The sequence below is a fragment of the Arachis duranensis genome, chromosome 7 (genome assembly GCF_000817695.3).
Source record: "Arachis duranensis cultivar V14167 chromosome 7, aradu.V14167.gnm2.J7QH, whole genome shotgun sequence".
In the NCBI taxonomy this organism is placed as follows: Eukaryota; Viridiplantae; Streptophyta; class Magnoliopsida; order Fabales; family Fabaceae; genus Arachis; species Arachis duranensis.
Window position 1 is genome coordinate 26,974,965 of NC_029778.3, and position 11,542 is coordinate 26,986,506.

The 11,542-nt window shown below is 30.5% G+C and overlaps 2 protein-coding genes across 2 annotated transcripts; both read left to right on the forward strand.

The window, feature by feature from the left end:
• Positions 1-6,449: 6,449 nt before the first annotated feature.
• LOC110272366 (uncharacterized) lies at positions 6,450-9,541 on the forward strand. Its single transcript, XM_021127693.2, has 4 exons — positions 6,450-6,579; positions 7,173-7,851; positions 8,048-9,299; positions 9,376-9,541. Exons 2-4 carry the CDS (start codon positions 7,291-7,293, stop codon positions 9,531-9,533), a joined length of 1,971 nt encoding a protein of 656 aa, XP_020983352.2. The 5' UTR covers positions 6,450-6,579; positions 7,173-7,290; the 3' UTR covers positions 9,534-9,541.
• Positions 9,542-9,678: 137 nt separating this feature from the next.
• On the forward strand, positions 9,679-10,179 carry LOC107458413 (uncharacterized). Its single transcript, XM_016076620.1, has one exon. It carries the CDS (start codon positions 9,679-9,681, stop codon positions 10,177-10,179), a length of 501 nt encoding a protein of 166 aa, XP_015932106.1.
• The last annotated feature ends 1,363 nt before the right edge of the window (positions 10,180-11,542 follow it).

Below are 11,542 nucleotides of genomic sequence, written 5' to 3' on the forward strand. Positions count from 1 at the left end.
AATAATTTTATTATCAAAATAATATTTATATATTGTGTTAAATTAATGTAACATAATGATTTTTAATATACTTTAATTTAATTTTTTTAGTTTCTATTTTAATTTATATATTTTCATATTTTAAAATTTTGGTAATAATATATATTTTTTATAATTTTAAAATAAAATCAGGAGAATTCTGACTTAAATACAAACATAATGATAGAAGAAGAATACAAGAATATTGATATTTCATCTCATGTATTTAAATACATGGCATAAATAAAAATTAATCCTTCTTATTATAAAATTATTTTCCATTTAAAAATTTAACAAATGCCAAAATTTGATCACGGTAAAATGGGTCATAATTTTATAAAAAATCTAAATACTATATTAAATATTACAAACAGTGATTGGATATATAATTTTCAAATTCTAAAATTAAAAACATAGATAAAGTTTTACATATTTGTATGAGTTACTGAATCAATTTTTATTGAATAACTATCTTAAATATCAATTATAAAAAAATACTACTATATCAGCCAATAATAATAATAATCATGAGACACGTAACATTATTTATTATTAAAAAATATATTAATTTAATAATATTAAATATGTAATAAATTCCTAATGTGAAATGTTAAAATATAAATACAAAAAATAAAGATAAATTAGAGTATAACAAATAAACTATTTTTTAAAAAATATTTCTGCAATCTTAACGGACAAAATACTCATCATATTGTTAATTTATCATAATAAATTAAAAAAAATAAATTTAAAAATATCACAAATTAATGGACGATATTCAAACTTTAAAAAAAAATCAATGAAAAAAATATAATAGAAGAATATTATTTTTAAAATATTCTCTGTTTCAGAATAAAATTAAACAAATTAAAAATAATTAAAATCACCTTTATACGCGACATAAAAGTTAACTTTAATCATGATAACTAATTTATTTTAATCTTATGAATTCAAATTATGCTTATTATCTGTATTGCTCTTTAAAAATATAGGTCTGAAATCACATTATAATGAAGTTGTTCAAGTAAAAGATGTGGTGATGTCTTAACTGGTTAGTACCCTATATATTCAAAACATGTAACAACGTCGTTTTAAGTCATTTTGCCTATACATTAAATCTTAATATAGAAGATCAACAAAATTAATTAACTTAATTTACGCGATTTTATTTGATTTCTGAGAACTAAGTTTTAATTCTTTTAAGATAATCTAAAATATATTAAGTTTGTTTTTTTTTTTGTATTAGTGTAGGTCGAGACATACACCATTGCTACTAATTCAATGCCTCAATCAATCTCTTATAATGAATCAGTTACAAACAATACTAAAAGCCATGCAAATATGAAGTTAGTACTCACTTACTCTACTTATATTTTTAATATTTTATCTTCATCGCATAATATTCATTTAAAATATTTTTTGTATTGAATAAATTAAGAGGTTTGATATTGTGTACTACTATATAAAATGCCATCTGTTAAACAAAATTATGAATCCTATAATAAAAAAAATAAAACAAATAATTAACAAATATTATAAATTTTAAATAGGCAATACATTCATAAGACTAATAATAACAATAACTTTGTAATAAAATTTTGGTAACAACATATATCTTTTAAAATTAAATAGTAAAATTAGAAAAGATCTACCTTAAACACAAAATAACAACTATTGTAAAATAGTACAAAAATATGTCTTATTTTATCTCATGTATTTATTAATGTATTGTATAAATTATATGGATCCTTTTTATTATAGAATCTTTACCCAATTAAAAATTTAATAGATAGTAAAATTTGGTCATAGCAAAATGTGTTCTAATTTTTTAAAAAATATCAAAACACTATATTAAATATTATAAGTCAATAGGTAACTAAACTAAAAATCCTTAAATTAAAAATATAGATAACATTGTATATATTTTTATGAGTTACCGGATAAATTTTTGTTGAATAACTAATTTAAGTACAAACTAAAAAAATTCTACTACAAATAAATTCTATCATCTCTTGAAGCTATTTGTTATAGATCGAAAAATGAACTGAAATGACCCCTCCCCACGAATTCTTTCGAATTGTGAGGCACATTAAAAATGGCAATAACCGTAATACACATAACATCATTTAGTGATGAAAAATAAATCTTAATTAAATTACAATAACTAAATAATAAGTCCTTGATGATAAAAAAGTTATCAAATTAAAATTTAATAATGTATGGAATATAATATAAACGCCCAAAAAAAATAAAGTACAATAAATAAACTAATTTTTACAAAATATTTTCACAATTTTAGCGGACAAAAACTTCATCATATCGTTATTTTATCATATAAATTTAAAAAATTAAATTAAAAATATTATAAATTAATAGACGGCATTCAAAACTTTTAAAGAAATACAATAGAAGCATTATCATTCTGAAAATGCTTTTTGTATATTTTAGAATAGTTGAGAATAAAAATTTATTCTATCGAATATTTCACCTCATATATTATCTAGAACTTTAAACTATGACGATTTTATATTACCTCTTTATTGTGTGGTTTTATAGTTTAACATTTTAAAGTGTTTTATAGTAATTTTAATTTCAACAAAATATGATATAAATAAGATCACGTCAATATTAAAATAAAAAAATATTTATCTAATAAATTTGAAAAGTAAATAATATATTAACAAAAAAAATTAAATTCTTTAAAACAATAGAAAAGCGGCTGAACAGGCACGATAGTGCCTGTTGAGCCGCTAGTATTAATAACCCTAATACTATTTATTACAACACAAATAAATAAAATTCGAATAAATCTATATATTTATTGTTAAATATTAAAAAAAATTACTTACAAATTGAGGATGATACAAATACTTAATAATATATTCTTCTGATTTGGTATAGTCACGCACCATTTTTTTTCTTATACTGTGCAGTTCTTCTTCAGCAAGCTCCTTCCCAGTTAACTCTTGCTTCCTCACTTTCCTTCAACTATTTCTCACTTTGCTTCAGTAACTAGTTTTTTACTTTGCTTCCCTTTCATCTGCGTTTTTCGCTTATAAGGACCAAACTGAACACCCTTTGAGAACGCGCATGCAGCTAGGGAGCCTGCAAAACAGAACATGCGTTTGGCTCTGTTGCGCTGACAAACGCATCTTGCATTTTGCGCAATCCCAAATTAGTCAACACCTGCTCCTGTCGGCATGCAGGGCACGTTTCGCTTGCTGGTTCCCTTCCCTCACCAATCGCAACCTATGTTTTGCAGGGCCTGTATTTTTCTGATTCCAACACCTGCAAAACGTTACATGCATTTTGCAGGTTTCTGATCAACGCAGGTCTACAATTGTGGACAACACACCATGCATCCATATACTAGTTTATCACTAATCTTTTATCCATAACCAAATTAATTTCTGTGCCATTCTGCTTGGATATGAGATTTGAATTTTATGTATATTTTATGTTTCTTTTAGTTATAAAAAACTATTAAGGAATTATTTTTATTCAAATTTTAAATATGTATTAGATTTGATTAAATGCCTGGTTATTTTATCTGTTAGAACTTAGAAGTATATAAAATGGTACAATCTTATCACATAATAATTAACAAAGAGAATAATTTCTCATTTAACTTTTAAAAAATACCAGAGCAATTACTAATGAATTAAACTCTAATTGAAACCTTACCCCTTAGGGGAAAAAGTAGAAAAATAGAAAAAAAATAAATAAATAATGTTGGAACCAACTTTTTTTGTTAATATGTTATTTCCTTCTTAAATTTTTTTATCTGTCTTTAATATTTATTTGTTCACTATTTTGGTAATAACTGATACTTGGTTATTGAAAAATTATTTCTTAACAAAACAGATTAAATAAAAAATAGGGTGAAGTATGTAAATGTCTTAAATTGAATTTGGTTATATGTATGTTTTTTTTATTTTCTATATAAATTAAATTAATTAAATTCGATTTATATCTTTTTAATGTGAATTCGATTTAGTCTGTTTCATGCTTCTGGCATAGTCAATCGACACAGTTAGAATCGACTTACTAGCCATAAGCTTTTGACAACGCACAACAATGGTAAATTGAATCAAATGAGTTTGATTTATAGAAGAAGGTAGTCAGTAATAAATCGATACAATTTGTTTCGATTTACTAAACTTGTTGCTCCAAGATAAGTCGAATCTAATTAATTCGAATTACTAGCTAAGATTTCGAAATCAATATTTCGAATTTACTTAATTCGATTTAGTTACGAGTATAGCCTATATATAAATACAACTAGAAAGTTGTTCTTCATAAGAGTGGCACTCATAATGGCTAGTGATGATAGTTTTTTAGTTCTTGTGCACTACAGAAAGACGATTAAAAACAAAATACGAGAGAGAATAAAATTTACTGGTAAAGATCTATTGAGAGTGTTTATTAATCCTTCTACAAGTTTTGCTTAGATTCAGAATACTATAACCCAGAAATTGAGAGTTAATGGCACGAACAGGTAGAGAAATTATTTTATAGGATTTTGATTTCTGTTGTCCTAGATGGTGCGAAGTACGACTCCTTTGTAATATATAGTGAAGATTTGCAAGTTTTGTTTTACTGTCGTTGTTAATTTCCTGAGGTCAGAATCCATGAGGCCAAGCTTGGAGACGTGGTCTCTAGTTCAAGAAGATTGAATCGGATTCCTCAATCTGTATAGCAATGCTAGAAGTATTTAGTTTAATTTCTGTTGTTGCCTCTTCATCTGTACCTGTAATTGCACCAGAAGTAGTTTTGGTGACATCTCTGTCGTATGTAGTTGACCTCAACTGCATTAATAATGGAGAAATTGGAGATAATCGATCTTTTGGTGAGCTTGCAATTACGATGGCAGATACTCATGTTATGATCCCAGTTCCAGGGGAGGGTAGAGAACCGAATCCCATGGAGGATGTACTGCGGAATGACGATGATGTGGAATCTGCCATGATAGATGAGGATAGCGATGACGATCTAGTGAGAAGTAGTCCAATTAGTTGGGGTGGGTCATCAAGTTCAGGAACTTAGCAATATCCCCTTACTGTATTCTCATGTGCATCCTGAGGAAGCTCACTAAATGTATCCTGGATCCAAGTACACTTTACAGTGAACTTGTCAATACAGTCTGTAGGAGGTAACATACCCAGTGGCTTCTCGAACTAAGTCCATGCAAGTTAGCCGCTTTCGATATACTTTTCAAAGTTTGTTAGACATTCACTAACATAGTCTCCATCTATCGGGAGGCAAACTAGTACGCTACATCTAGTAGCGTAATTGTGCACTCCCCAAATGACATATGAAAAGTATGTGTCTTTGAATGCTATCTCTCTACAAAAGTACTAACTAACGGCTCATCTAACCTACATCAGTGGTCGTTGAGTCTCACATGATAGTATAACTCAGCCATTTGCAAGTACGTATGATCTGGTCGTCCAGAGATATACCATGAAGCCTCCTCATGTTAAAAAAACATTGGGTGGAATGCATAATGATAAAAAAAATACTAAGAACTATAATAAACTTTACGTAATTAACAAAAAAATACATTAAACGAATTTTAAATTATATATACCCTTTTAGAAAAAGTACCAATAGCTAAAATTATAATCTTACAATATATTAACCTTATTCATAAAAATCAAATTCTCACTAAAGCTAAATCCACCTAACACGAATATTTCTAATAAAAAAACTTTAATGTACAATCCTAAATCATTATTATCCCCCACATTTCTAATTTAAAATTTCTAACAAACTTCTAACAAATACTCCAACTAACATTTCTAATCAAATACTCTATGTTACTAAGTATTGTTAATATTTTTAATTTAATTTGAAGAAAAAAATTTCATATACTAACATCTTTATTGATGCTATATCCATAGTTTTGAATCTTATCGTTTAAAAGTCTAAGACTTCTCTCTCGCATAAGGTATTATGGAAGGAATAAAATGGAGATGTAAATCGTATTAAACTAATTCGAATTGTTATATAGAGTATGCCAAAACTAAATTAAATTAATTGATTTTAATTTTATAATTAGCATCTCTTACTAATTCGTATCTATTTGATTCGATTTACTTTGAGTTTCTCTTTTGTAAATCAAATTTAATAGCTTCGATTTATTATAGGCTTTATCAAGAATAAAGCGAATTTAATAAATTCAATTTACTATGTATTACATAGACCAAATTTTGCTGTTTTGATTTGGCATGTGATTTTAACATATACTAAATTCGATTTATATTAAAAATAAGTATAAAATTCAATTTACATAAAACATCAATTAAAATATGTATGTAATCAAATTCAATTTAAAATATATATCTAATTTTAATCCGCACACTCTATATAAATTACTCAAAAAACATCATCATCTCAGTAGGTGCATCAGCTTCCACGCCATTTGCGCTTTAACGGTTAACAACGAAGCTTCGAGAGAGAGAAAGAAAGAGTTGGGTTTTCAGTTCAGTAGGGTTTCGCTATCTACATAGTACATACCAGAGACACACACAGCGAAGAACCATCATCGCTTCTGACTCCGTAATCTACTAACCCTTTTTCTATTTACAATATTTGAAAACCTTGTAATTTCTTTTCCCTCAATTTTTCCATCTGGAATTTTCGGTGACGCATTGCATGCGACTTGTGATATTTCAAAACTGTTTTCTTATTAATAGCATTCTGAATTTCTTTTTCCCCTATTAATTTATCTTTCAAAACACGAGTTGCATGTTGTACTTTTCGTTGTTGTTTCTTACAATGCAAGCTCATGGAGTTTCTGGCTTTAGCCGAAATGTTTCTTAGTAGCTATTCTTTCCTTAGAAGAAAGAAACAACTACCTACATTATTGGTTTCATGCAATTTGTTATACGGTACTTTTTCATATTGATTTTTAATTTTGATGATAACTTGTTCAATCATATGTTATATAACTTGTGCAAATTTTTTCTGTCCCAAAGATAGAAAGTTCTTGTATTTTCCTGCTTTCTGAAAGTAGGGACAAAAAAAAATTCTCTCTCCAAAGGCAACCTTAAGAAGCCTTAGAAAACAGTTATATGATCAGGATTTAATCCCATTTGTGTGTTATTTCGTTGACCTTTTTGTGTTCTAATATTTTCGTGATGTGTTTGCAGCACTGGTTGATAAATAGCAGTTGGTTGGAACAATAAGAGAGACAATCCAAGTAACAAAAGGTTGGAAGAGGGATGAAAAGATATAAAATAGTTTACAAGTAAAAAAGAAGAGGAAAGAATGGATACTAGCAACAATATTGTTGCTATTGTGTATTTTGATGGTTCCATTAGTACAGCCACAAATGAAGGTGTAACATTTATATGTGATGAACCAACATTTTTCACAATTCCCCAATCCATGTCCTTCGTGGAACTAAACGCTGGTCTTTGTCAAGATATAAATGGCGGCAGTAAAAGGGAAGTGGTGAAAATAATATACAGGTGTCCAATATCAATTGTTAATGGAAATATAAAATATCAAGCAGTTAAAATAAGCAGTGACAATGATATGAGACTACTGTGTATGACATATAGACAGTTTCAACCACACATTACTGTCATTGAGCTATATGTAGAGTTCGAAGATGTTGCTAAAGCCAATGACGATGGAGCTGGTCCCAATTCATGTCCGGTCAAAGAGCAGTGTGATGAAGAAGTTTCGACATCATGTCCAGCTAATCAGCAGTGCAATGAAACAGTTCTGAGATCATGTTCAGCTAACAAGCAGCGCGATGAAACAGTTCCGTGTGTATCTCCAGCTAACCATCAGTGTGATGAAACAGTTCCTAGTTCATATCCAGTGAGTTATAGTTTATTTTGTCTCATTAATGTTTTGATGTTCTTGTGGAATGTTATTTTTATGTTTTCTTTTTTGGGTACAGAATTCTATAATTTTTTTATTCTTGTGAATAATGATATCTGTTGTTTACATTTTATTTTTATTTTCACTAATATATTATTTTTTTGTTTTTAATTAATATTTTCCTACAAGCCAGCAACTTGAAGAAGTTAAGCCAAGCCCATTTCCAATAAGAGGTACAGAGTGTGAAATTAACAATAGTGAAATTGATAATTTCTTAGAACAAGAACATAGAAGTGGTGGCAATGGTGCAGATGATACTGATGGTTGTGAAGATGAGGAGAATGTACCAAATAGAGTGGCTATTGAGCATCCATTCAAGCCTGTACCATTCATGCGTACTTTAGATCTTGAAGCTATGCATGCCCCTGAGTTTCCAGAGTATGTAAATGTGAGTAAGAATTATGCTGCAAATGGTAAATTGTGTGTTGGAATGCTATTCAAGAATAAAGAGGGTGTAGTACAAGCAATTAAAAATTACAGTTTATCTAAATCAGTGGATTACAAAGTTCATGAGTCAGAACCAGCAACTTTTTATTGCAAGTGCAAGTACTTTGGTTCAGGGTGCAAATGGCTTGTTAGGGTCAGTTTCATAAAGAATAAGGATGTTTGGGAAATCAGGAGATACAATGGACCACACACCTGTAACTCAGAGATGGTCTCTCAAGACCATACAAAGTTGGATTCTGACATGATTGCACAACATATAGGGCCTATGGTCCGAGATGATCCATCTTTCAATGTAAATCATGTGATTTCAGAGATTCAATCTCGGTATGGATACACAACAACATACCGTAAAGCATACTTGGCAAAACAAAAGGCAATTGAAAATGTTTATGGTAGTTGGGAGGGCTCATTTGAAATTCTGCCGAAATGGTTGGAAGCATTGTCTCTTATTGTTCATGGTTCAATTGTTGAACTTGAAACACTACCAGCCTACCATGGCACTGAGCTGTTGCCGAATGTTCGATTATTCCATCGATTGTTTTGGACATTTGGGCCTTGCATAAAAGCGTTTGAACATTGCAAACCAATAGTCCAGGTAGATGGGACACATTTGCATGGAAAATATGAAGGGATTTTATTGGTTGCAGTTGCACAAGATGGCAATCAAAGTCTATTGCCAATCGCATTTGCAATTGTTGATGATGAGACCGTAGATGCATGGTATTTTTTTCTATTTAACCTACGTAAGCATGTAGTGATGAAGGATGGGGTTACCATCATTTCTGATGACCACGAGTCAATTAAAACAGCAATAAATCGATGTCATGATATGTGGGCACCACCGAAAGCATTTCACATGTATTGCATTCGACACATAGCTTCTAATTTCTTGAGGAAATTTGAGAAGCCCTACTTGCATCGACTTGTTGTGAGCATAGGTAACATACATTTTGTTTTTGTTTGTGACTTATGATCTTTTCAAAATATCTCAACCAACTACATCTTGTTTTGCAGGGTATTCAAGGACTGAGCGTGAATATAATTACCACTACAAGCAAATGCGTCAACATGGCGATGCATATACCAAGTGGCTTGATGAAATTCCTCGAGAAAAGTGGGTTCAAGCCTTTGATGGTGGACACCGATATGGACATATGACGACGAATTGTTGAATGTATAAGTTCTGTGTTAAAAGGGGTTCGTAATCTTCCCATTGCAGCCTTGGTTAGAGCAACATACCTTCGGTTGTGTGAGTTGTTTGCTTCCAAAAGTAGAGAGGTATATGCTCGAAAAGATACGGGAAATGTTTTCTCAGAAATGCTGATGACACGCCTACAAAAAAACCAGCTCGCAGCTGAAAGTGTACTTGTTACTGCATTTATAAGTGAAAATGAGATATTTTATGTTCAAGAGCTATCAAGCAAGGAAGAACTAAAAGTTGATTTAAGGCATGGATACTGTGACTGTGGTGATTTTCAAACTGATCGATATCCATGCCCTCATGTAATTGCGTGCTGCTCCAATCAAAACATCAATTGGGAAGTTTATGTTAATGATATTTATAGGATTGATAAAGTTTGCAAGTTGTATGAGAAAGAGTTTGAGGTGGTGGGGCATCAAAGTACATGGCCAGTATATAATGGCCCAAGAATTCAGCCGAACTCCTTGTCAAAGCGCAATATGAAAGGTCGGCCCAAATCAACTAGTTTTCTAAACGAAATGGATGAGCGTGAAATACACCAACTCAAGCGTCGCCGTCGTGAAGGACTTAGAGGCAAACGAGTTCGACGCAGAGTTAAGTCAAGTTTGCAGTTATGAGTAAGTTCTTGATGATCTTTGTATGTATTGATTAATGCAAAATGGACTTTCATTTATTACTTTTTCAATCTTGATGCGATGATTTATTAAATAGATATATTAATATAAAGGATTGCTCTTTAAATAACGGTAGTGTTGCTCTTAATCTTTTAAGGACCATTCTGACTGTTAATCCAAAATATTAGTTTTTTTCCCTCACGATGATGGCTTTTACCTTAGCTATGATGCGCTTTTGTATGGCTTTGGTTATTATGTGTCTGTGGATAACTACTTGGTACTTGTAGCTTGGAATGAGAGAACTAAGGAAACCGGCTTGATTTCTTTACCTCGAGAACCATGATGGATTAATCTTGATGCTTTACTTCCCAAAACCTTGGAATGGTATCACTGGCGAACTGATTGTATTACTTTGATCTGGGAGAGAGGAGTTTCTCCACGACGCCCACCTGCACCACAGTCATGACTCACCGTTAAGTCTTCACTCCAATCTCGTTCTACTAGGAGGGTGCTAGCCTTGTATTTCTATGATAATGTTAAAAATAAAATATGCAGAAGATGAAAAAGGGTATGTTACATGTGCTTTGCACCACGTTATTTTTGTTAATTTTGCTTGTCATGATTTATGCTTGGTATGCATTATGCATAAACTTGCAACCAAATGTGATCTTTGACTATTGATGGTGAATTTGAATTTATGAGTTCTTAAGGAATCAATCAATTAATCTATGTCTTGCTTCTTATGTTAAGCTCTGGCTTTGAGATTTTAGGTTAAATTCTTTTCTGATGTCTAATGTGGTGATTTTACTGCTTGATCTTCACTGCAAAGCAAATTCTTCACCAAGAATGTTTTGAACAACTAGATGTTGCTACAGATCAGAATCATAAAAGGATCTAACAACGAAAGAAAATCAGGAGTGAAATAATTCAACAACTTAGACATGTGACTCGGTGCTAAGTAAGGTGTATGGTTCACAAGTTGAGCTAGAAGCAGCTTGAAGAAACTTTGGTGTTAATTTGCCTTAAAGTATGGTTTTCATCCTAATATGAATGTGAAAGAAACTCGAGAACATTTGAAAGTGCAAATGGAGTTTATCGTGCTACTCAAATCCAATTTCTCTTTTGACTAAATCTAGTAGTAATGTTTCTTTAATTTTCTGCTTTTCCTTTTTATGTTTCATTTTTAGGCCAACATTAATACTTTGACCTTGAGTGAACACCCAATTCAATCTCTCGGCATTATTTCGAAGGACGAAGTGTTCCCTAACAGAGAAAGACTCATTTAAGTTCTAGTTCCTTAATAACATGATTTTTCCGTCATTTTTTACTGTTAATTCGTAATGAAAATTGCTTAGGTGGCACGTTT

Coding starts and splice junctions, on each gene's coding strand:
- LOC110272366 (XM_021127693.2), top strand. CDS start 7,291: ATGGATACTAGCAACAATATTGTTGCTATTGTGTATTTTGATGGTTCC. Junction 7,852..8,047: donor CAGTTCCTAGTTCATATCCA/GTGAGTTATAGT, acceptor CCTACAAGCCAG/CAACTTGAAGAAGTTAAGCC. Junction 9,300..9,375: donor TCGACTTGTTGTGAGCATAG/GTAACATACATT, acceptor CTTGTTTTGCAG/GGTATTCAAGGACTGAGCGT.
- LOC107458413 (XM_016076620.1), top strand. CDS start 9,679: ATGCTGATGACACGCCTACAAAAAAACCAGCTCGCAGCTGAAAGTGTA.